This window comes from Pelodiscus sinensis, chromosome 3 (genome assembly GCF_052426305.1).
Source record: "Pelodiscus sinensis isolate ZL-2025 chromosome 3, ASM5242630v1, whole genome shotgun sequence".
Lineage (NCBI taxonomy): Eukaryota > Metazoa > Chordata > Testudines > Trionychidae > Pelodiscus > Pelodiscus sinensis.
The window spans coordinates 60054715-60081825 of NC_143054.1; the positions used below are offsets into that span (position 1 = coordinate 60054715).

The 27111-nt window shown below is 43.6% G+C and overlaps 1 protein-coding gene across 7 annotated transcripts in view; it reads right to left on the reverse strand.

Moving 5' to 3' along the window:
* SENP6 (SUMO specific peptidase 6) overlaps positions 1–27111 on the reverse strand; it is a 180133-nt gene that overhangs the window by 121215 nt on the left and 31807 nt on the right. For 4 of the 7 annotated variants that reach the window (XM_075923799.2, XM_006131960.5, XM_006131957.5 and 1 more), the window contains exons 2-4: positions 14428–14521; positions 4464–4527; positions 3188–3330 (exon numbers count right to left, since the gene is read on the reverse strand). In XM_075923799.2, the coding sequence (XP_075779914.2) occupies positions 3188–3330; positions 4464–4527; positions 14428–14521 (301 nt within the window). Of the gene's footprint in view, positions 1–3187; positions 3331–4463; positions 4528–13742; positions 13816–14427; positions 14522–27111 lie in introns of all 7 variants that reach the window. The other 3 variants (XM_025189130.3, XM_075923800.2, XM_006131959.5) reach the window with 2 other exon arrangements.

Below are 27111 nucleotides of genomic sequence, written 5' to 3' on the forward strand. Positions count from 1 at the left end.
TGAGAAACAGCTGAACCATTTTTCGAAAACATTTTTTAACAATTAAGTTTAAAGCACACACCCAGCACAGGAAATTTCAGTCTGAACTGAAACAGTTTTGCACCAAAAAGTGTTTATGAACCTGAAATATAGTTTAGGGATATGTTAGGATTCATGGTTAAATGGTTAATCCTTCAAAGGAACATGCAAGCTTTCCTCTACCCCAACCGGGGGGAAAGGGGAAGCAGGCAGGAGCCAGAGCTCACAGGGAGTGGACTTTTAAGCAGGCTACCCACATATATCAGCTCCTGCAGAGCCCCCTCTCCTGCACTGCTGCCTCAGAGCAGGGTGTCAGGAAGCTCCCCAGGAGCCGGTGCTCACATGGAGCCTAACAGAAGAAGCAGCATAGGGGAGAGAGAGGACAGGAGGGCACAAGCACTGACTCCCACCTACCCCCCACGTGCTGCTGCATCTGTATCAGAAGCAGTGGCATGGGGGAGAGGGGTGCGCTCAGAGCTCCCCCCCTCAGTATAAATGTGTAACCACTGAAAATTGCAGTGGTTGCACGTTCACAAAAATAGTCTTTTAATATCCCTAGCATAGCTTACTACCAGCTCCCCTATAATGCATGTGCATTTCTGAAACCGTAACAGCTGGAAACCTACTTTTTTAATAAGAGACCTGATGTCAGTGCCCACCCACCTTGTACAACCCACGTTAGGAAAACATTGCTTTACAACACTGCTACATTAATTTTAAACACTTTCCATCTGAGGATCTAAAACAAGACTTACATGGTTGGGTTATATTACCTCCATTTTGCAACTGAGTGAAAGTGGGGGTTGGGCAGAGATAGAAGTGAAGCACAATTTTCCAAGGTCCCAGGTTATCACTGACAAATTCAAGAATTTAATAAATCTCATCTGCTCACATCTAATTCTGTGATTTAATTGTAAAATTAACCTTCCAGTCTGCTGAAAATTGTATGTCCAAGAAAAAAAAATTAGGAGAATTACTGAATATCCTTTATATTGTACATCAGTAGCACATGAATGCTCACAATAAGCAAACTGTGGTTACACTTATCACAATTACATGAGTCTACAGAGCACACAAAACAGGAAAAATATTTTTGCTCTTCTTTGTGATGCATGTAGTATATAAAAATTATGAGATGCTGTACTTCAGTATTAAATGAAGATGGTGCTTGTAGGATAACCAGATTAAATGACCAAAGTCAGAAAAAGACATAAGTGACGATGCTCGTACTAATTTCTAAAGCACCGAAACATTCACTGAGAGCAAAGGGGCATTTTTCATTTATGCCTTTTAGTGATTTTAACTGTGCTTTGAATTTGTAGTGTATTTTCCTAAAGAAAGCTTGATTTTCATTGGTTGATAGCCATTAAAATAAATTTAGCTGCAAGTAAATATAGCCTTTCACTAAATTTGGTGCCTTTTTGCTAACCAAGAAGCTACAGAATATCGACACACATTTAAGCAACTATACAGCTTACCTTACATTTATTCAGTTTCTTAATTTTTATTATGTTGGAAAATGGTCAATGATGCATATTATTTAGTGGATGATGATGGATTAATTTGCCATTTGTATCCAGTGCTATTTGGATGCCAATTCTAATTAAATTTAAATGAATGCAAAACTGCAATGTAATTTTTTAAGTTTAAACAAGCTATTTGGAATGTGCTATATACATAAAATGGGAAAAATTTTCAAATTGCATTATGCAATTAAAACTAACATTTCTTAAACAAAGGAAGTGGTATCTCTAGTTAGTCAACTGAACTGATTGCTTCTGGACACCATATGCTTTAAAAATCTTACAGCTAATAAATTTCATTTTCTCAGACCTAACTTTTGTTATAGATTAGAAGAGGTAACTTCCTGTTTTTCAAAACACAAGGCTGAAGTTCAGGTCATGCCAGGTTTGACTTTATATATGATGGACTATTACTGATTGGATGTAGCTAACTTGTGATCTTTTTCCCTTCATATGGGGTGTAAGGGAACTGACTACATTAGAAACAATTTAACTATATAATAAGCTTCCTGGAGCTGATGTTTTGTATAGCTATTGGTTTCAGTTACAACTTGAGGAAGAGTACCACAGAAGGACTGCCAGTTTGAATACTAGCAATATTCAAACTAAGGAAGCCTTGCTCTAAGTAGTGCAAAGTGGGTCCTGTGTGACCAGCAGAGAGTACATTACATTCTATAACTCAGAACGAATGGGAGTTTGTGAGATGAACTTTTGAGCGCTATTAGGGATGTGAATGGTTAACCAGTAAGCATCACTTTTTCCAGGTGATGCTTACTGGTTACAGTTAACCAGCAGCCTGAGGCAGACGGGGCACTGCTACGGTCTGGCTGGTCCCATCCACAAAACGTGTCCAACTGTAGCAACCACCACCCCGCCCTGGGTAAGGGGCGCTCCAACCCAGCCATAGTAGTTTGAAGCACCGTGGTGGGGAGGGCACCACAGCTCATCTGGGCTGGAGCAGCTCAGCCCAGCCTGCACTGTGGTGGGCCCAGCTGGACCAACTTCCACCTACATTGGGCAAGTAGAGCTCCAGACTAATCAGGCCTGCTGCACCACACCGGGGGGCACTCCAGCCCCAGACCAACTCACTGACCCCAGTGTAGTCAGCCCAGCTAGAACAGGCCCTGTTGCGCCAAAAGCAAAGGGAAGAGGGGACTCTCCAGCACAACTATAGCAGTCTCTGCCCACCCTCTTTTAAGCAGTTAACAATGTTTAGCGGTAAAATGTTAAATAGGATTTTACATCCCTAAATGATACCTCTTCAAGAGCCAGTTGAATATCCAAGTTCAGTTAAATTTGTTAAGAAAACATTCAGCATTGACTAAGAAAACATTCAGCATTGACTAATAAGTGCTATGTAGCACATTTTGTAAGAGTAATAACATTTTAAAGATCTCACTACAGCACTCTGCTCTTAAAGTTTTTCTGAAAAGGAGAGACTAATTTTATTTGTAACTTGCCAGATGTACAGATTAGCAAAGTGCAATTCAGGGTCTTTACTGTAGATTCCTTAATTTCACTCCAGTCAGTATTCACGCCAGTAAGTAAAAAATTTATCTAAAATGCTATTCATATATTGTAACAGGTGTTAAATAAAACTGATTGTTAATTAAGCGATTACTTATTAAACTTGAAAAATTCTGTACCTTAGTTTCTTGCTATTTCCCAGCATGTTGAGTCCAACTGAATTCCCTTTCAAAACTCTAAAACTTCCAGTTTTGCCTCGCCTTGCATATGTTTTTATGCACTCGCCACTGGTGCCAACAGTTCCTGAGCGACAGCGTAGTGACTGTAATGACAATTCATAAAATGTTTGGTTGATGAGAGTATAAAATTATTAAGTTGGGATATGCTTATATGAACACGGTCTGCAATCCATTTTTACAATGTCTTTGTACTAAAACATTAAGATGTTTAATGTCTATCTAAAACCAAAAAATGAAAAGCAATATGCCATTTACACTGAGTATATTTTTACAATAAATGCAATGCCCTTAAACACTCAAATATGTAAACATTAGGAAATAAAACTATTCCGCATTACCAAAATGTCTTTATGAGATATTAGCATTTTTACCATATTTTGTTGGATTCTAGATAGCATTTCATTTGCTGAGTTTTTGAATATTGGAAAATGTCTTCGAGAACTATTCCATTTTGATTACTTGTAAATTTATTAAGCCTATATTCCTATGAACATATCAATTCAAATATATAATGCATGACTGCTTTATATTACTATTCAATATTTAATTCATATTTTAAAAGATACACACTGTCTATTCCTCATCTCTGGACTTATCTATAGACATGTGTTTAATCTTTCATTTGGTTTGATTCACTGGATTGCATCTTTCAGATTATTTGTTATGAGGAAAGGCAGCTTTTCTTTGCTACATATGCCCACTACTCAAAGCAGTGACATTTTCACTATTATTTTGTTGGAAAGACATTTTACTCAGTGCCTGCCATCAAAATCCCCTAAGAACACAACCATTATTCATTGCTCACCTTCTCCTCCCCCAGGTATACAAACACATCAAAAACCCAAAATACATGAGCATACGTAGCCAAGAAAGAGTAGCAACTAGAAGTAAATTCAGTATTTTTGACAAAAGGAAAAAACAACAACAATTTAGTCTATGATTGGTAGTAGTCTATAGTTCAAAGTAAACATCAATTCTGATAGTTTCAAAACTCAGAAGAACAGAGTACTGTATAGCAAGCAGGTTCCCTGAAATTCAGAATCATAAACATAGTAAAGGAATGCAACTCAAGATATTTTTTCAGTGTGCTTCACAGAAAAGACAACATACAATTTTTCGAAAATGTATTTTCTTATTAAATGGGATTACTATACTACATGGTTTGAAAATAAAATCTTAATATGTGTTTTAATGGATGAATATATAAAGTACTTACTTTCTTTTCTTCACTGGGACTGAAGGACCCATCGCTGTCATCTATGCTGAGCAGTTTTGCCTCACTAAACAGTGGAGGATGGGAGAGAAAAAGATGGATATACCGTCATACAGAAAAATGGCAGCAAGATCATCCTAAAACCATACTGTCAAGTATCAGAGGGGTAGCCGTGTTAGTCTGAATCTGCAAAAGCGGCGAGGAGTCCTGTGGCACCTTATAGACTAACTGAAGTGTTGGAGCATAAGCTTTCGTGGGCAAAGACCCACTTCGTCAGATGCATAACATGCATCTGACGAAGTGGGTCTTTGCCCACGAAAGCTTATGCTCCAACACTTCAGTTAGTCTATAAGGTGCCACAGGACTCCTCGCCATTAAAACCATACTGTAATTCAAACTCTACGCAGATCAATTGCTTTTTGTTTTTTAAAAACTATTTAAAACACATCTTTACCTCCCAAAAAACCAGAAACATTACAGTGATCAATATAAAAAGCAAGCAATGTTAATGTTAATCTCCAAGCAAATTTAACATAAGCAACTGAACAAAGAAAATAAGTAAAAAAAATGAGAATACAATAAAGTTACTAATCATTGAAAATATTGAAACTGTTAGCTAAACTTAAAGGAGTCAATCTAATGCCATGGAATAAATAAATGGTTATGCAATGTGAAAAGCTTTGATACACAAAATATTTATATAAAAGGAAAAGTTATGTAACATTTTTCATCTCCCAGTATTTGTGAAGCTACAGTCAACAAACATAAAATGGAGGCCAAAACACAATGAAGTCCTAAAATTTATCCTGCAGGCAGAATGTTAATTAATCCATGGACAGAAGAGCATTACTAAATTACTGTCAAACTGACTATGCAAGTTGCATTTCAGGATACAAGGTCATATCATAAAAATGTAAAGGTATTTAAACTGCCACAAAAACATAGTCTACCTTTGAGAGATATTCCATTTAATAGTAGTTCAATGGCAGATACTAGGCTATGCCTCTGGAGACCTCTTAAGTCTGGAATCTACATATGAAGTGGGCACGGAAACCTGTACCCTATATTCCAGCAATACAGGCTGGACTCCCTGGTCCAGAACTCTTAGGACTTGAGTGGGAAGTTCTCTCAGGAAACTCTCAGGGAGTTTTCTGGACCAGGAGAAGTTAAAGCTCCCTTCCTGGGCATCAGCTCTGCTCCTGAGAGTCAGCCCCTACCACTGGGCCCTGCTGCCGCCAGCCCCAGACAGGGCTGCACTCCCCATCACAGCAGCTGGGGATGTACTCCAGGCCTTTGGCCCCACTGCTACTGATCCAGGCTGCACTTCTGACCCCGGCTGCCCCAAGTCCTAGCTGGGTTCTTTGGTCCAGCAATAGAATCATAGAATCATAGAATCATAGAATAATAGGACTGGAAGGGACCTCGAGAGGTCATCGAGTCCAGCCCCCCGCCCTCAAGGCAGGATCAAGCTCCGTCTACACCATCCCTGACAGATGTCTATCTAACCTGTTCTTAAATATCTCCAGAGAGGGAGATTCCACCACCTCCCTTGGCAATTTATTCCAATATTTGACCACCCTGACAGTTAGGAATTTTTTCCTAATGTCCAATCTAAACCTCCCCTGCTGCACTTTAAGCCCATTACTCCTTGTCCTGTCCTCAGAAACCAAGAGGAACAAATTTTCGCCTTCCTCCTTGTGACACCCTTTTAGATATTTGAAAACCGCTATCATGTCCCCCCTTAATCTTCTTTTTTCCAAACTAAACAAGCCCAGTTCATGAAGCCTGGCTTCATAGGTCATGTTCTCTAAACCTTTAATCATTCTTGTCGCTCTTCTCTGTACCCTTTCCAATTTCTCCACATCTTTCTTGAAATGTGGCGCCCAGAACTGGACACAGTACTCCAGCTGAGGCCTAACTAGTGCAGAATAGAGCGGCAGAATGACTTCACGAGTTTTGCTTACAACACACCTGTTGATACAACCTAGAATCATATTTGCTTTTTTTGCAACAGCATCACACTGTTGACTCATATTCAACTTGTGGTCCACTATGACCCCTAGATCCCTTTCCGCCATGCTCCTTCCTAGACAGTCGCTTCCCATCTTGTATGTATGGAACTGATTGTTCCTTCCTAAGTGGAGCACTCTGCATTTCTCCTTATTAAACCTCATCCTGTTTACCTCTGACCATTTCTCTAACTTGCTAAGGTCATTTTGAATTATGTCCCTATCCTCCAAAGAAGTTGCAACCCCACCCAGTTTGGTATCATCTGCAAACTTAATAAGAGTACTCTCTATCCCAATATCTACATCATTGATGAAGATATTGAATAGTACGGGTCCCAAAACAGACCCTTGAGGAATTCCACTTGTTATCCCTTTCCAGCAGGATTTAGAACCGTTAACAACAACTCTCTGACTACGGTTATCCAGCCAATTATGCACCCACCTTATCGTGGCCCTATCTAAGTTATATTTGCCTAGTTTATCAATAAGAATATCATGCGAGACCGTATCAAATGCCTTACTAAAGTCTAGGTATATGACATCCACCGCTTCTCCCTTATCCACAAGGCTCGTTATCTTTTCAAAGAAAGCTATCAGATTAGTTTGGCATGACTTGTTCTTCACAAACCCATGCTGGCTATTCCCTATCACTTTATTACTTTCCAAGTGTTTGCATACGATTTCCTTAATTACCTGCTCCATTATCTTCCCTGGGACAGACGTTAAACTGACCGGTCTATAATTTCCTGGGTTGTTCTTATTCCCCTTTTTATAGATGGGCACAATATTTGCCCTTTTCCAGTCTTCTGGAATCTCCCCTGTCTGCCATGATTTTTCAAAGATCATAGCTAAAGGCTCAGATACCTCCTCTATCAGCTCCTTGAGTATCCTGGGATGCATTTCATCAGGACCTGGTGACTTGCTGACATCTAACTTTCCTAAGTGATTTTTAACTTGTTCTTTGTGTATCCTATCTTCTAAACTTACCCTCTCTCTGCTTGTATTCACTACGTTAGGCACACCTCCAGACTTCTCGGTGAAGACCGAAACAAAGAAGTCATTGAGCATCTCCGCCATTTCCAAGTTCCCTGTTACTGCTTCTCCCTCCTCGCTAAGCAGTGGGCCTACCCTGTCCTTGGTCTTCCTCTTGCTTTTAATGTATTTATAAAAGGTCTTCTTGTTTCCCTTTATGCCTGTAGCTAGTTTGATCTCATTTTGTGCCTTTGCTAGACCTGCTATACCCATGGCCCTGCTAGACTACTAAAGTTGCCAGACCAGAGAGTACCAGATTTTAGAGTTTCAACCTCTACCATGAATAATTTTATAAATGCAGATAAGTACGGGGTTGGGGAAAAACCAGGTACAAAATTAATAGTTCTACTGACATTTTAAAGCTCCTCTGCAAAATCTCTGTAATTGGATTTTAAAAATCTTAAAGAAATTTTGGATAATTTCACAATATTCCATTGAAAGCTTCCTTTCAAGTTACAATTCTTCCTAAGTAGGAAGAAGGAAGGATGGATCCAACTCCTGAAGAGAAGACTCCAATATCTCTGCAAATAAACTTCTAAGCAAAAATTTGCATATAGTTAGGTTTGGCATGGATATTTGAATTATGCAATCTGGTTAGACACCAATGGAATGTTTCAGTTATAGAATCAGAAGTGTTCTAAATATACCATGATAAAAGAAAAGAAAAGAAAAAACACTAATTTTCAACTTCACAAAACCACAAGAGGAAAAAAAAAGGGTTCAATATTTTTCGCACTTTCTGTGGATTCAACCACTGCATTTTTATTTCCTTTTCAAGGATGGGCACTCATTCTCTCAAAAGGAACCACAAAATAATGAAATACTAGAACTGGAAGGGACCTCAAGAGGTCATAAAGTACAGTCCTTTGTCCTCACAGCAGGGCCGAGCACCATCTTAGATGTCTATCTAACCTGCTCTTAAGTATCTCCAACGATGGAGATTATACAACCTTATTCCAATGCTTAACCGCCCTGACAGTTAGGAAGTTTCTCCTAATGTCCAACCAAAACCTTCCTTTCTGTAATTGAAGCCTATTGCTTTTTGTCCTATCATCAGAGGTCAAGGAGAACAATTTTCCTACCTCCTCCTTTAACACCCTTTTAAGTACTTGGAAACAGCTATCATGTCCTCTCTCAGTCTTCTCTTTTCTAAACTAAACAAGTCCAACTATTTCAGTGTTCCCTCACATATCATGTTTTCTAGACCTTGAATAGTTTTTGTTGCTCTTCTAGGGACCTTCTCCAATTTCTCCACATCTTTCTTGAAATGTGGTGCCTAGAACTGGACACATTACCTCAACTGAGGCTTTATCAGAGCAGAGTTGAGCACAAGAATGACTTCTAGTGTCTTGCTCACAGCACTCCTGTTAATGTATCCAAGAATCAGGTTTGCCCTTTTTGCATCCATGCCACCCTCACTGTAGACTCATATTTAGCTTGCGGTCCACTATGACTCCTAGATCGCTTTCTACAGTACTCTTTGCTGTACATTCATTTCCCATTCTGTAAGTGTGAAATTGATTGTTCCTTCCTAAGAGGAGTACTGTACTTTGAATTTGCCCTCATTAAACTTTATCCTATTTACCTCAGACCATTTCTCCAGTTTGTCCAGATAATTTTAAATTATGATCCTAACCTCAAAGCAGGTGTAACCCATCCCCAGCTTTGTATCATCTGCAAACTTAATAAGCGTACACTCAATGCCAGTATCTAAATTGTTGATGAAGATACTGAACAGAACCGACCCCGGTTATCTAGTCAGTTATGCACCCACCTTATAGCAGCCCCATCTTGATTATATTTCCCTAGTTTATGGATAAAAAGGTCATGTGAGACCATGTCAAATGCCTTACTAAAGTCTATGTATATCACATTTACTTGTTCTTTACAAATCCATGTTGGCTGTTATCTATCACCTTATCATCCAGATGAATTCCTTGATTTGCTCCATTATCTTTCCTGGCACACAAGCTGACCTGTCTGTAGTTTCCTGGATTATTCTTATTTCCCTTTTTATAGATGGACACTATATTTGCCCTTTTTCCAGTCTTCTGGGATCTCTCCCAACTTCTGTGACTTTTCAAAGAAGATAGCTAATAGCTCGGCTACTTCCTTAGTCAACTCCTTGAGTATTCTAGGATGCATTTCATCAGGCCCTGCTGACTTGAAGACATCTAACTTTGCTAAGTCATTTTAACTTGTTATTTTCCTATTTTAACTTCTAAACCTACCCCATTTCCACTAGCATTCACTCTTGTAGATATCCAATGATCACCAACCTTCTTGGTGAAAACCAAAAAGAGATATCATTAAGCACCTCTGCCACTTCCACATTTTCTGTAACTGTTTTTCCTCTTCATTGAGCAATAGGACTACTTTGTCCATGGTCTTCATCTTGCTTCTAATGTATTTGTAAAATGTTTTCTTCTTAACCTTTATGTCTCTAGCTAGACTAAGCTCATTTTGTGCCTTCACCTTTCTAATCTTGCCCCTACATACTTGCGTTATTTGCTTATAATAATCCTTTATCATTTGACCTAGATTCCACTTCTTTATTTTTAGATAATTTAAGATCTCCTGGTTAAGGCAAATGATCTCTTGCTATAGTTCCTATCATTTCTTTGCATTGCTCTTGGATCTTCAACAATGTCCCTTTTGAAAAACTGCCAACTGTTTTCAATTGTTTTTCCTCTTAGTATTGCTTCCTCTGGGACGTCACCTACCAGCTCTCTGAATTTACTAAAGTCTGCCTTCCTGAAGTCCTTTGTCTCTATTTTGCTATTCTCCCTTCTACCATTCCTTAGAATCATGAACTCTATGATTTCACTATCACCTTTATTCAAGCTGCCTTCCATTTTCACACTCTCACCACTTCCTCCCTATTTATTAAAATCAATTCAAAGAACAAATTTTCCCTTAGCAGCTCTCTCAACCTTCTGAAATAAAAATTCATCTCCAGTGCAGTCCAAGAATTTGTTGGATAATCTGTGCCCTGCTGTGTTTCCCCAACATATGTCTGAATAGTTTAAGTCCCCCATCATCACCAAATCCTGCGCTTTGGATGATTTTGTTAGTTGTTTAAAAAAACCCTTATTCACCTCTTCTATATGGATAGGTGGTGTGCAATAGACCCCTAGCATGATATCACCCTTGTTTTTCACCCCTTTAAACCTAATGCAGAAACTCTCAACAAGTCTGTCTCCTATGTCCATCTCAACCTCAGTCCAAACGTATACATAAGACAACACCACCTCCCTGTCTAACCTTCCTGAGCAAGCTGTACCCTTCTATACCAATACTCCAATAACTGGTATTATCCCATCAGGTCTTTGTAATACCAACTGTATCATAGTTGTGTTTATTTATTAGCACTTCAAGTTATTCCTGCTTATTCCCCATACTTCTTGTATTTATATACAGACAACTAAGATACTGATTTGGTTTTGCCCCCCAGTTCTGCCTTGTTCCTCCTTTCTCTGATATTATAGCCCATGGTCCCTCCCATTTCTGACCCATCTCCCAGGCCTCCACAGGTTTTTCATTTACCTGTAGGCTTTGGTCACTTGCCCGTCGAACAGAGTTTAAAGCCCTCCTCACTACCTTAGGCAGTCTGTATCCAAATACTCTCTTCCTCTTACTTGATACGTGAATCCTATCTCTGCTTAGCAAAAGCCCTCCTGGCAACACCATCTTTGCAGCCAGGCATTCACCTTCAGAATGCATGTCTCTCTGCCTGGACCCCTACCTTTGGCCAAATAGACTGACGAGAACACCACCTGTATTCCCAACTTCTTCACCTGTAGTCCCAGATGTGGTCACTCCTGAATTCAGCTGCACTTCCCTACATCTACTAAATATTTGACAGCGTTTGTCTATCTTTTCAAGAACTATAAGAGCTAGGACCACCAAATTTGGTATGCAGCTTCCTCTTATCATAACTTAAAGCAAAGTAAAGGTTTGTTTGTGCCAGGAAAATGGTATTTGCCTGGAATGGGATTGAATTTCAGAAAACCATGCTGAAAAGAGACAATCGCCAAGCAGGTGTAAGGGTCTGGCTGAGAACATGCACCTCCCACAATCTGGGACTGCCCCAACCCCGAACCTCCCAACCCCCAGACACCATGGTAGTTGAGGGGGGGAGGAGGAGGAGTTGAAGCTCTCCCTAGGGATGTTAAAAAGTAGTTAATTAAGTAAGCAATATATTTTAAGATATGCTAAGATATTCAGTGGTTACATTCTGCCGACTCTGCAGTATAATACTTACATGCTGCAGAGCCCACAGCTCAGCCAGCTCCCCAAGATCGGGGCCCACAGCCAGTCATGGCAGGACAGGCTCTTAGCACCACTCCCAGGGAGCCGGCTGCGCTGTGGGCTCTGCAGTATAAAGCTTATACTGCATGGGGAGCTGTAGGTGACCACTGGTGCATGCTGGGATCAGGCTTAAAAAGTTGGCTCCAGGCATGCACCAGCTCCCGGGAAATGGAATGGGCTGCTGCCCTGTGCTGCAGGCAGGGCCAGACGGAGGCATGGGCAAGCCAGGCAGCTGCCCAGGGCGCCAACCGATGAGGGGTGCCTGACGGCAGCTGTAAGGGTCATGCAGAGTCCCTTACAGCTGCCATCAGGAGCCACGTGCCTGGCTCCCACAGCGCCGGCCCCGGCCAGCAGCGCCCTTTCCCCCTGGCTGCGGGGCCCTGCACGGCCCAGCGCACATGCCAGCAGCGCTGGCCAGGCCAGGCTGGGCTGGGCAGCACATGTGCCGTGCGCCCCAGGGGCGGACCCCGGGCTGTGCGCCAGCGGCCATGGCCGGCGCGCGCATGCTCCGTGTGCGGCGCCGTGCGCCTGCGCCCACAGCACCAAAAGGTCTTGGGCCGGCCCTGGCTGTAGGATCTCCAGTATAAAAACCATACTGCATAGCCCACAGCACAGCTGGCTCCCTGGGAGTGCAGCCAGCAGCCAGTCCTGGCACATACTGGCTGTGGATCCCATTCCTAAGGAGCCGACTGCACTGCAGGCTCTGCAGTATAAACTTTATGATGCAGAGCCTGCAGCATATAACAGCTGAAAATCTTAATGGTTACACGGTTCACGCTTACTGGTTAACCATTTTAATAGTTGTGCCGTTACATCCCTAGCTCCTTCACTTCACCCAAAATTTAGATGGGGACATTGCTGACTCTTTCCCTTTTATCAGGGAGTGAGAAGTGCATTGTTTGCTGCATTCCTCACTCTGGCTGGGGAGCACAAAGGGCAGACAAATCTGGACTGCAAATTGACTAACATTCAGGAGACAAACTGTACATCCAGCTCTGTCATTAGCCTGCTGTGTAACCCTGAACAAGTAATTTTGCTTCTTATTTCCCTTCCCGCTCTTTGAGGACTTCAAGCGTTCTCTGGAAGTGAGAGACAGGGGATGGATCAAGTGAGGATTACCTATTGTGATCCCTTCCTCTGGGTTATCTGGCATTGGCCACTGTTGACAGACAGGATACTGGGCTAGACAGATCTTTGGTCTGACCCAGCGTGGCCATTCTTATGTTGAAGCTCTTAAAGACAGGAATTGTCTTTGTTTGTACACCTTCTAGATACTAACACACTACAAACACAGCAACAGAATAGCAAGAGCAAAAACCAGGAGGACTACAATTAAACACCTGAATCGACAAAAAGTCTCAAAAGGCTATATTGAGTAGGAATCAATCTTCTGATACTAATACCTTTTATTCCTTGAAAGTAACAACATGACCAATGTTCCCTCTAATTTTTTTATGTCTGCGTATGGAATGAATTGCATTAGGAGTACCAGTAAGGAGGCTATGAATGAAACATCACCTCTATTTTGGTGCACATAAAGATCATTTTACACATGGACAGTGTGTGGCAGGGTGGGGCTGAGTGGTTCAGAGTGTGAGGGTGAGGTTCAAGGCTGGGGCAAAGGGTTGAGCTGTGGGAGCGGGGTGAAGGACCCTATCAAATAATCTTAATAAATAAGAACATTTTAACAACAGAGTTAAAACTCACTGAAGTCTGAACATTTTTTTAAAAAGGAATGATGTGTTTATTAAAGATTATGTTTTGCTGTTTAATTCATAAATGAAAGCTTATTCATCAGCATGGCTGGCACAATATCCTTCAAAAGACTGCATGAAAATTACCCCCTTTTAAAATAATGTCATCTCCTTTTGGCCTCAATGAAATGAAAAAGGGTTGCCTTTCAAAAAAAATGGCCACTGTCTTCATTTACCTACTCCTCACAGTGTTCTTCTCCCCATACAGCATAGAGGGTTATCTTGCAGAGGACAGCTTGGCTTCACTCCCTTTGGGAACAATAGGAAGAGGACCCAGTTTGAAAGAGGGAGATTCTTCATGAGTTTCTCTAGAGCAGAAAATTTTATTCTTCACCTTATACATGAACTTTCATTTTTAAAATACCGAGAAAGGCCATTAATCCTAAATATTTCTTTTTTAAAGCTACCCTATTCACCAAATATTCTCAACCACAATTTGAAAGTCATACTATGTATCTTTATCACAGGAACTGGGCAGCAGCACTGCGGCAGCCAGCCCCTGACTCTACCCCCTCAGATTGGGACAGACAACCTGCAAATACATGGAACCACAAACAGCGATTGTGCAAATCACAAGGGCCTCCTGTACTGATTTGTATCTTCATTCCATTTTAATTTGGTTTTGTCAAGGAATAATTAAGACTGGCGACTTCCAAAGTACTTTTTGTCAAAGAATAATTAAGACTACTAACTTCCAAAGTAGATTTTTTGTAAATTAGTATTAAGATATTGAAGAGAAAGTTAAGGACCTAACATTTTACACACTATTATACACTAGGGTTTATTAATAGTTTAACAAAAAAAAGTGTTTCTTTAATCAAGCACTTTTCTGGTCATCAACCTAGATAAAAATATCCTTACTCTTTCTCTGCATCTCCTTCACTTTCTTCCACATGTTCAAAGCTCCAATTATTTTTATAACCGCCATCTCTCTTGGATTGCGATCTATCCAAAGCTGAAATGAGAACAAGTTAAGGTAAGCCTTCATTTCAAGCCAGATCATAAATCAATACTAACTAGAAGTAGCATGCTATTTTAAACCAGAGGTGCTCAATTTTTTCACATTCACAGTCCCCGAAGCCGGGAATTTTTTTGTTGAAGGAAAAAAAGGGCTGGCAGGAACATTTTTGTTGCGGCCTTTTTAATTTAAAGCACCGTTCCATTCTGCTTCCCTGCCACTCCCCCCACGTGTATGTCGGGTGCTGAGTCAAGAAAACAAAATGCCAGCTGGCCCAGATCAAAGCACTGCAACCCCCCAGGAAAACGGCCGCGACCCCCGTTGCGATCCCTGAGTTGCGCACCGCTGCTCTAAACCATGTATTTAGTGATTGCAGTACTGACATTTTTAGAACGTACACAACTATATAATGACATCTTTCAGCATATTGACTGAATCTCATGTTCCAGAATTAGTTTCAAGGGAAAAAGCACACATTTGACACCATATATTGTTATTAAAGGACTGCTAATTGAAACAGAAAAAGAACTGCATACTTTTGACTCGACTAATCAGCCATTCAGTTGACAGCATTGACATATTCACAATTTTCTCCGAGGATATGCACTGCATACCAACCTCAGGTCAGTCTCCCTGCAATTTTACTCTGTCAGTCTAGACCTCAACCCCTCCCCCCCACACACACAGGGGTCGGCAACCTTTTCAAACCAAAGAGCCAAACCACATCAAAATTCACAAGTGGTCAACAAACAGATGTGTAAGAATGCCCATTCGCATGACTGAACATGTACAATCTAATATTATTGATACTTGACATGATTAATAATAGCATAAATTAAACATTGTACTCACAGACTTTATTTAATGGGATTTCTGCTGCTGCTGGGGGTACAATTAGTGCATGTGGGGGTACATGAGTCAGGACTGGGGTGCATGAGGAGCTCAGGGCAGGGGTTGGGGTGTGGGAGAAATGCAGGAGGCAAAGCAGGCTGCATGGGGTGGGAAATAGAGTATTTGGGGGGGCCCTGGGGATGGATTATCTTACCTGACTAGGGCTGGGCTGCTGCACCAGGGCAGCAATGGCTGGACGACGGTCCGGGCCAGGATCGCTGCAGCCGGATCATGGCCTCTCCTCCTACCTGTGCTGCAGCAGGAGGGGAGCCACCATCAGCCCTTCCAGTGGTCAGATAGAAGCTGGACCATGGAGCCTGCCCCAGGATCAGGGCCTGAGACAGGATGCTGCAGCCAGAAAGGGGCCAGGTCCCAATTTGGGCTTTGTTGACCAGCCTCAATTTTTAAATAAAGTAAAATATAATGTCCAGCAGAAAAGATTTCAACATTCTCTTTATTTATGGCAGGATAAGGAACCTTTTTTGGGTTGGAAGCCATTCACCAAGATAAAAATCAGTTTGGGATGACACAAGTGAGATGTAAAATAAACCCCTTCCAAATCGCCCCCAGCCCTCCCTCATGTGGCTCCCAACTGACACTTCACTCCCCTGCAGCACCATGGTGTGGGGAGGAATAGGAAGAATGAAGGTTCAAGGCCTCAGTCCAGATTAGTACTTCTGGGGTTCCAGGGTTTGTGGATTGTGGGATCCCCTAGATTCTGGAATGGGTGACAAATATGAGGGGTTAAGTGTGTAGGACAGGGCTGCAAGTGAATGGTGAGAATGCAGGATCTGGGCAGGAGGTTGGGTACTGGAGCAGGCTGGGAGTAGGGTGTCTGGTCAGGTCAAGGGAGCAAGGGAGGGTGCAGAACAAAGTACCCTCTAAGCCAGGCATGTCCAAAGTCCGGCCCGCGGGCCAATTGCGGCCCGTGTTCCGGTTTAATACGGCCCCACAGGTAATTTGGCAATATCTATCTTTTATGGCCCCCAACGAATCCATATGTATTGAGATGAATACATTGTAAAATCTCAGTTAATGTCAGTTGGTCTAAATCAGTTATAAATATATTTGGACACATATATACTTGGTGTTATGTTCCTGTTCATATTTTTTCAACTTAAAAGTTGACAGACAACCTTTATTACCAATAATATGTAATGTACTTTACAATGTTCCCGACATATTTTTCAGCTTCCTGGATTTTTTTTTCATCTGGCCTTCAGATATGAAAGGCAGAGTGATTTAACACCTGTTTAGATTTGTCATCCATGTGACGAAATGAAAAGTATGCCGTTTGCAATAAACTTTGCATAAAATAGTTAATTTGCATTTAATTTTAATGGTTCAAAGAATGTCAGGCAAAATGGTCGGCCCTCACGCATGTTCACTTCATCAAATCTGGCCCTCTTTGAAAAAAGTTTGGACACCCCTGCTCTAAGCTGTGGCACAGCACAGCTTCACAGGTGGTTAATCAGCCCTGCCCACTCAGCACCACTGGGCAGTGCGGATTGATCACCTGTGAAGCTGTGCTGCTGCGCAGTTTAGAGGGAAAACTGGTTTAGGAGCAGGCTGGGGGTAGGTGTTTGGCCAGTCGAAAGGGTGCAGGAGCAGGCCAGGGGTCTCGGCCGAGAGGATTGGGGTTGCTACCTACTTGCTACTGTGCAGTTCTCAGCACCATAGCCCGGGCACCACCTCCTGCTGCGTGAGTAAGGAGTGCTGGAGGTGCGGGGCTCTGGGCATGAGGGGGCGGGGAAGGCTACTTACTTATTTTGTGTGGTTCCCAGCACCACAGACCTCCTGCTGCTCCCATTGGCCCGATTCCAGGAAAAGCCTCCAGGAAGCGCTTCCCTGTGTGGCTGTTGCCCCAACAAGGGGAGGGGGAAGGGAAGCAGCAGCCACTTCTTCCCCACAAGCCGGATCCGGCAGCGAGTCTCAGGGCTTCCTGTGAGCCCTCCCTCCCGCCCCCAGGAAGCCTGTGCTAGAGCTCCAAACTTGCAGTGGACCATGAGGCTGGAGTGCTAGCACAGGCTCCCTGCTGTGGGGAGAAACAGGAGGGAAAGGGGTGGGGAAGAGGCTGAGCTGAACCAACAGAAGAGCCATATTTGGCTCAAGAGCAATAGGTTGCCAACCCCTGCTCTATGGGCTTGTCTTCACTGCCAAGCGAACTTTCTTCCTTGGGGTGTGAGAATCACCCCCCAGAGCAGCAAGTTTCAGCACATTAACTAGCCAGCACAGGCAGGCTCCCAGCACAGGAACCCACGTCGCTCGTGGAGGTGGTTTTCCTAAGCACTGGGAGCACTCTCCCCCAGTGCGGGTGCTGCAACCACACTATCACATAAAATGCTGCACATGTAGATAAAGCCATCATTTATTTTTCCAGTTAGATTTTTCAAAACAACCATTGCTTTATTTAAATCATTTGGTAGGTAAAACCTTCTAGATGCAATGATCAGACTGGATATAACCATGGTCCTAATAGTTGATAACCTCAATGAGAACAAAGCCTTTAAAAAAATAATTTTCTACAACAGTAGAAAACTGTTGCATTCTGAGGCAGCAACACTGGGAGGAGGCCGGGGCAGGGAAAGCTGCCATGAAGCAGTCTCTATCCACAGCCGATAGAGCCTTCCATGGAGCAGCCTCTGTCCCCAGCGAGCCTGGCCCGCTGCAGAAAGAGGCTGGTCCCCAGCAATAGCCCCTGTTCGCGGGGTATCCAAGCTCCCCGCGGACAGAGACACTACAGGGAGCTCAGACTCCCTGCAGACACAGACTGCTGCCGGGGACCAGCCTCAGTCTGTGGAGGGCCCAGGCTCACTGTGGACAAAGGGTGCTCCGTGGGAGGTGGAGCAGCCTCGATCTGCAGGGAGTTTGGACTCCCCACAGACAGAGGCTGCTGCCACCTCTGTATCAGAGGTAGCAGTGTATCAGAGTTGCCTGCTGCTCCACAGAGCCAGCAGTGTGAGGTGGCAGGGGGCTCCCTTGGAGTGGGGCTGGAACGCACTGGCTGCCAGCCTTGCCCCCAGGGACTACAGAATAGTCATGTAATCAATAAGAATTCATGCAGTTACTCGACTATTCAGTTACCCGATAATTAACATCCCTACCATCTAGTGCCTGATCTATAATAATCTGAACCAACTGCTAACAGAACAGACTTGAGAACTTACTTACAGCTGAAAGATTACTAAAGGATTTAAGAAGCAATGGAAGGAAACAGCAATTCTGCAAAAACTATATTTAAAACATTGCATTTAGTGCCAGTTAGGAAGCAGCAGGACACACACCATCTACCCAAACATACTAAAATTAGGGAAATAAGAATTGAGGGGCAAACTAATGCATTCTTTCCTATTTTCATATTGCCTACAGCAGGCATGTCAAACAGGCCTCTGACCCGAGCAAAATTTTTGGCGGCCCACCACTACATTTCTAAAAAGAATGGAGTGCGGCCCTCTGGCCGCTCGGAACATGTGGTCGAGTGCAGATCACAGCAGCAGCGGCCTGGCTCTACGAGAGAGAAGGGGGATATTTTGTTAATATTTTGGTTTTTTATTTGTTTATTCCCAAATAAAAAAAAAATCACAAAACGTAAATTAATTTCATATCAATAAATATGTAAATTGTTTGCTGCATTCCTCACTCTGGCTGGGGAACACAAAGGGCAGACAAATCTGGACTGCAAATTGACTAACATTCAGGAGAGCTGTACATCCAGCTCTGTCATTGGCCTGCTTTGTATGTCTATGCAAAATCTCAAACTTACAAAGTATCTGAAATTTTCACAGAAGCCTGTTCTATTTGATTAATCATGGTCTATACTTGCTTTTATTTCAACAAAACAAGTTATGTATCATATAAAAAATTAAAAAGTACCTTGAATATGTACTTAAACTAAAAAATATTTTATATGGGCAAATAATTTTATACATCAAATTATTGCATTATATTAAAATAAGACCTGAAAAATTATAAAATATACCTAAAACGTAATGTATAATAGATATGACTTTCTGATAGAAGTACATTTTCTTTGGTGGCCCTGAAAGCTATCAGTTTTCGTTTGTGCAGCCCTCAGTAGGCTTCGAATTTGACATGCCTGGCCTACAGCAACTGTTGGTAACTCTTTCCAATGCTCCATTAAAGGTCTTCAACTTCCATGTCTAGCGATAAACCCCAACTGTCTCTGCCCGGGGTAGGAGACAGTGAGGAAATGACACGAGCAGGGATTGAAACAGTCCTGCTCGTGCTGGTCCCGCTGCTGCTCCTCTCCCTTTGGAATGTACAAGAGCTGCCTGCAACTCTTCAAAGGAAGAGGCACAGAGGGGAACCCATATCAGTGGAGATTACTTTGCTCCCTGCTGGCACAGGTTCCTACTGCCTCTCTCCCTTTGAAATGTACAAGAGCTGGGGGCGGCTCCTGTACATTTCAGAGGGAGAGAGCGCACTATCAACTAATAGAGTAGTTGATGGACATTCCATGGTCTACTTGATTAGCTGATTAATGAAAACGTAACATCCCTAGTCTACGTCTGGATCAATAAACTAGAAAGAACAAGAGCCTACCTGAAAAAAATCCAAGCAAAAGTCTAGGTACAGCATAGGGATGTAAGTGACTAGTTGACTAGTCTTTTGGCTCTTAATACATTTAAAAGGCTAGTGCACAACAGGAGGTACCCTGCGCGAGCCAGGAATCAGCTGTTTGGGCTTATGCTGGGTCCCTCCTGCTGTGCTTTAGCCTTTTAAATGTATTAGGAGCTGACTGGCTCTTCATACATTTAAAAGGTAGAGCCACAACAGGTTAGCTCCCAGGCCAGGAGCTAACCCTTCTACCGCTCTCTCACTTATCGACTAGTTGATTAAACTAAATTTAGCATCCTTAGTGTATCAGGAACCTGATGGAAGCCTAAGAATAGGGAATTCAGAGAAGCACAACTTTGTATATTGTTTGTAAATAAACATGATTGCATCTGAGAAAACAGATTTAATCAATTTCTACTCAACTATAAGAATCCACAGTACCCCAACTTCAACAAACCAATCAGGTCAAAAAGGGCAACATTATGTTGCTTACATACGAAATGCATACTATAAGTAAACAGTAAGTGTACAGCTTGAAAATCACCTATTGGCTGAAATTCTTTTGCATAACTATTCTTCAAAAATGAAAAAAAAATACATTCTTAGAAACGAGGATCCAGGCATTGGACAGGAAATACAGGCAGTCCCTAGGTTAAGTCAGTCCGACTTACGTCGGACCCCTAGTTACGAACGGGTGGGGAAGGGGCCCTGTGACGGCGCGTTGGGGGTCCCCCATCTCCTGCACCCCGAAATGGCACAAACAGACTGAACCAGCCGGTGGAATAGAGGAAGTTTATTGCCTCTCCAGGTTACAGCACAGCCCAGATGTAGTCTGGTCACAGAGCTGGGCTAGGATGCCTCAGGCCCCCTTGAGATGGGGGAGACTGGGCCCCTAAACTCCAGCCCCTTTCCCTAGGCTGTCTCCTCCATGCTCCCAGCCAACAACTAACTAACTCTCTTCCAGCCCTGCCCCCCAGCCAGGGCAGCATTCCACCTTCCTTTGTTCCTCTCCATGGGGGGTGTCTGGCCATACTGGTTTGCAAAGTGACTCATCCTGTTTTGCTGGGTCGTGGTACCCACGGCAGCCAGTGGGGGTTACCCCAGAGCCAGCAGCATAGAAACCAGCCAGGTACCCCCACTACGTCACAGGCCCCGCTAGTGCGGGATGCCTTCCCCACTGTCGCCGCCTCCGGCAGCGCAGGGGCGCTTCCCCCCAGCAGACCAGGGAGACGGAGCTAGCACCACCCCCCAGCAGACCAGGGAGACGCAGAGCCGCTTTTCTCGCCGCGGAGGACGCGGGCGGCGGGACTGCGGCGCATCTTGGCAGTCCCGCCACCCGCGTCCTCCGTGGCGAGGAAAGCTGCTCTGCGTCTCCCTGGTCTGCTCGGGGGGGAGGGTGCGTGCAGCTAGTTTGCCCCCACTCTCCCAGCAGACCAGGCTTTTCTCGCCGACGCCTGGGGTAGAGAAGCTGGGGGGCTGCCGGGTTGGTCCCACAGCGCCGAGGTGCGGCGCTACTGGACCAAGCCGGCAGCACCCCAGCTGCTCTGCCCCAGGCGTCCCCCAGTCAGCCGCTGCTGAAACTGATCAGCGGCTGACTACAGGAAGCGCAAGGCAGAGCTGCTCTGCCCAAGGCTTCCTGGAATCAGCCGCTGATCCGTTTTAGCAGCGGCTGACTTGGGGACACCTGGGGTGCTGCCGGGTTGGTCCAGTAGCGCCAAGGAGCGGCGCTGCGGGACCATCTCAGCAGCACCCCAGCTGCTCTGCCCCAGGTGTGACCGATTCAGCCGCTGCTGGTCAGTTTCAACAGCGGCTGAATCTGGACGCCAGTTCCGACTTACATACAAATTCAACTTAAGAACAAACCTACAGTCCCTATCTTGTACGTAACCCGGGGACTGCCTATAGTTACATTTGCATCTCTAGAGAGCTGATATCGTGCAATTCCCTGCTCCTACAAGACCACCGTCACTTGGCTGCTACATCTAAATAGTCCAAGCAGAAACTTTATGGATTTCATAGGAGAACCTGTGCATTTTCTTCTTCTTCTTCCAATTTATTGTCAAAAATGAAACGGTATGAAGCAGAGTTAAGAAGTCATTTTAAACCAGGGTGAGCACCATCTTTAGTATGGATTTCAGGAGCAATACTCAGCATGTGATGTTAATCAGATCAGGTCTGAAATTATGAGAACCACAGGAAGTGTAAAAGTTGTAGACACTGAGCAAAGACTGTCTTTGTAATAGGAAGAGATGTACAGCAAATTTTTGCATCTGAATTGCAGACTGCTGATTGCAGACCCACTTACTAACTGCAGGATCCATGACAGCCATCATCAAAAAAGCAAACTTGTACAATTGAATTCAAGGTAACAGCAATAATCAAACTACACATTTATTTTTAGAAACTGCAGAAAAGCAGTTAGGTACAAAACAGGATTTAAGACCCTCATCTAAGCACCTGCAAAAGCAGCAACTAACTGTGCACCAAAGTTTTCTGGAGTTCAATATAGCTTGGAATACCAGGTTCAAGTAAAAAAAAAAAAAACCACCACAGCTACCATTTAGAAAAATACATATTTTAGGAAGAATTTTTAGAATTTTACACATAAGTAAATGTGTAAAACCCCTGCGAGGCTCTTATACATTTCATAGGCTGAAGCACCCACAGTGGGAATCGGCGTAAGTGAGCACTGCTTCAGTCCCCGCCCATACCTGCTATGCCCTTGCCCACCCTATGGAGATGGTGCCCTCCCACCCCCACCTCTGTGGGCGGTAACAAGGGAGCGGAAGGAGCACAACAGAAGCAGAATACGTGGAGAGCCAGCTTAAAAGGTGATACAGACAGCGCAAAGGGGCGGGTGCGTGCAGTCGTTCGGATTAACCGATAAGCCTCAGCTTACTGGTTAATTATTTAAGAAACTACATGCTAATATCCCTAAAAGTTACTTAGGGTTCAATGCCTTGACTGCCCCTTTTAACTCCATAATGGACTGAGGTACCCTGTTTTTAACTTGCTATGCTTTTCTGGGTTCAGCTTTGGCCATCTGCAACCAAGCGGAGAATTAAACCTATCTTTGGTAGTAGGAGCTGTCAGTAGACGCTATCTCTGCTTGTTCTTACTTCTATTAGCCCCTTTCACTGAAAGACGTACAGAAGCCTCCCCCATGCACCTATGGAAAAGCAAAGCCCTTGTTAGCAAAGTCTTCTGTTCTGGACCAAAAAGTAGGGATGTTTAAAAGTGGTGTTTCAACAAGTAACCACTGAAAATTTCAGCTGTTACACATTTACATACAGGGGAGAGGAGGCTCTGGGAGCCGTCTTATCAGGAAAAGCAGAATGACAGGGCAGCTATATGGGTAGAGGCAGCAGCAGATGGAAGGAGTGCCTTGTGTATTGCCGTGAAGGTTAACAAATGAGCCCAGGCTCATTGGTTAACCGTTTAAACATATATATGATCACATACCTACCAAAAAGCTACCAAAATTCTGCTCATGGAAAGGTGAATGCAAGAGACATTCACTTAGGTATCTCTTGCTGGAAGATATGATCATCACCATCATCATCATCATTATGTATTTCGATTTCAGTAGCACCTAGGAACCTCAAGGATCACTGCTCTATTGTGCTAGTCACCATATATCAATGGTTCTCAACCTAACGACTGTTGTGGGCTGCATATACAACGCTCTGTTATGCAGGCCACATCCTCTCAACATATAATATTAGTGCCCATGTATAACAGTTAGCAATGTTCTGTGTGTTCATCACTGCAAGATACTAGTGAATCCCTGAACTCGGTGCTTAAGGTGGCCTGAAAAAGCACTGGGGAAGGGAAAAGTGGGGAAATCTATTACAATTTCAGCTTAAATAAATGTTCATGAACTTGGTAGACTGCCATGTAAGAGCTGCCCATCAGTGACCCGACTCCATTTATAATTCTTTTTTGCCCAGATTGTGATCCCTTGCAATGCTGCCCACTTTAAGTCTTGCCTGAGCTGGGCCCACAGAACAATTGCCATGTCAGCAATGTGTTTGTTTTCTTCTAAGCTGCTGTGAGCTAGTGCAGGGTGCATGGCATATGGCACACAGGAGCTCTGTACTCTTGATGCCTCACAATCTGAAGCTCATCTGAGGCAGGGGCAGAGCATTACTAGAAAATATCCAGCTGCTGTCTTTGTGCATAGGCAGCACTGACCCATGGCTGAAGGTAGTGACTATGAAGGGGATGTACTGGGATAGAGGGAAGGTTGATCTGAGCCCAGACCAGAACACCAGGAGCCTGCACTCAGTCCCATATAGAGCTCAACACTGGGGCACTGTCCAGACCGGAGAGGGTCACTGCAACAGAAGCCATCTCATTCCCTGCAACAGAGATCAGAGGAGAACGGAAGGGCTCCTCCCCATCCTGCCTGCTGTGGCTGCCTAGTCAGGCACAGGTTCCTCCATGCCTGCTCCCCATTAGGGGAAGGCGTTATCCCCCCCCACCAGACAATGGAAGAATCCTAGCTGGGAAGATTTCAAGTGACAAATTTCCACCAAGCACCAGTTGTTTACAAATAATGGTACCAATTTTCATGCAATGATTTACCAGGCAGACTCCTGCTTGACTGTGAACTCCAAGTCCAGACATGGCCAGCAAGGGATGGGTAGGTAGGCAATGCCCAGGGCATACTACAATGAGGAGCATGCCCATCTTCTCCCCCACTCCCTAGGTGTAGCTAGTGAGGGGACACATGCCCCACTCCCATTGCTCCAGACCCCTCTGGCACAGATGCCCAAAAGTGAGGAGGGAGCACTCCTAGCAGCAGCATTCTGAGTTAGGGATAAGTAAGTGACTAGTCGAGTAGTCAACTACCCGACAAGCCTAGGCTTATTGATTACTCGACTACTTGCATTTTTGCCCGCTCTTGCTGCCTAAAAAGCCAGTTTCCCGCAGCTCTGCTTCCGCACTACTGCCTGCCTCCTTGCAAGCAGAGTCTGCTCCACATCCTGTGGAGCAGTCCCTGTCTGCAAGGAGTCCCAGCAGGGAGCTGGGACCCGCCACCTCCCCAATAACAAATTATCCTTTAAACTGCCTCTTGATCACAGAGGCCTGGACATCATCTGTTAGGTGATGTAATAGCTGGCACTCCTGGACATTGCTGGAGCTTCAGTGACCATTTGGTTGTTTGATCTAGAAACATGCCACAGAAATTATAAATTCAGTTGCAGCACAGAGACTCAGCGTGGGTGCTGCCACTCAGGCAGATCTTTTCTGCCTTGCCCTATCTTGGAGCAAGACCTTTATGTTTTGCTAAAATAACTCTACAATGGCAAGACAGAAATAGCATTTAGCACAACTATACTAACAGAAATATCAGTAATAATTAATCTTGAAATATCTTGAAGACGACAAATGGCTTTGTCATTAGAGATCATCCCCACCCCACAATCATTTTAATAATCTGGGTACACTGTTCTTCTACAGCTGTATTACGTTTTTTTCCTTCAGTAACTGCATGCCACTTATAGTTAAATTGCAGTTACTAGACATCAACATTCACAGTTTCCCATAAAATGGATTCAATTTTCATGTAGTTCAATTTAAACAATGAAATATTTTTTCACAAGGACAGTCACTAAAGCTCCATTTTTCACATCTCTAGAACAAAAATTGCTTCAAACAATCAGTTGTTTAATCAATACTCTAATTTTCTTTTAACTCACAACAGATATTCTCTCCCCACCCTCCACCCCAAATCCTGAGAAGAGTTATTCTCACACACTCCATCAACCTATCTATATTCTGTTTTGTAGTAGGGTCTCACTCAGAGGGCTCATCTAGACTTCAGGGAACGGTTGAAGGAAGGTATGCAAATTCCACGGGAATTTGCATATCTTCTTCCAATCGCACTTTCGAAAGCTCTGCAGAGCTTTCGAAAGTGAAAGTAATTAAGGCGCAGCTTTTTACGGCGAACCCCTCCTTTGTTGAAAAGCCGCATAAACTTCCTTTTTTGAGGAAGAGCGGCTTTTTTAAGAGGGTGGTTCGCTGAAAAAGCCCCATCTTAATTACTTTCACTTTCAAAAGCTCCGCTTTCAAAAGTACGATCGGAAGAAGATACGCAAATTTCTGCGGAATTTGCATACCGTCTTTCGACTGTTCCCTGTAGTCTAGATGAGCCCAGAGAGTAGCTCCTCCTATCTGGCAATTTCCTCCAATGACAAGTAGACAAGCTGAACAATACAAACAACAGATATTGGTGTAGCAAGGTAAATCTAGCTCCTTCTGTGGCAGGGAGATTTATATTATTTCAATCTGTTGCAGACATCACAAACTGAACCTCACTTAGTTGATGTTAAAATAAATCCAGGTGCTGATGTATCAACAAAAATATAGAACACTATATCTTACCAGGAAGGGGGGGGGGTTAATTAAACGTATAATGAGTTGTTACTTACTAAACCCTAGCGCAAAAGGGAAGAAAACAAGACTAACACAATTACGGACAAAGGAATAATCAATATTTCACATGCTGTCTTCCAACTTATCACTGTCAAGTAAGTTTACCCTGTTTACCCACCTGACACACAAACCATAACAAATAATTGGTTTATCATCAAACAATGTACTCCCAGAGAAAATATAAACAGCAAAAGAGATCACTAAAGGCCTTTCTGCTCTTATTCAGACAGTTTCAAACGTTACTCCAGGGGGATCCTGTGTGCCTGCAGAACACATAACCTCCCCCAGCTCCACCATATTTCCCATGGCTCCCTGAAGGCAACATCAGGGAAGCAAAAGGAAGCCGCACTGGATAGGGAGGAAGACCATGTGTGCAGTTTTTTTTTTTGGGGGGGGGGGGGGGCGGGAATTGTTCCCCAAAACAGAGGCCAGGCATGGTGGGCACATAGGGTTACATGCTACTGCCTCCACCCATTTCTGCAAGCACAGAGTTGCCCAGCTGACAGAAACTAAAGACTTGTCTACACTGACAAGTTACTGAGCTGAAACTTGATCATTCAGGGGCATATTTTAACACAATAACTTGCCAACAGAGGGGCTCCCAGCACTGGGAGCTATTCTCTCTAAGTTGGGAGCGAACCCCCTCTGGGAGGTGGCTTTTGTGTTCCACAATGCTT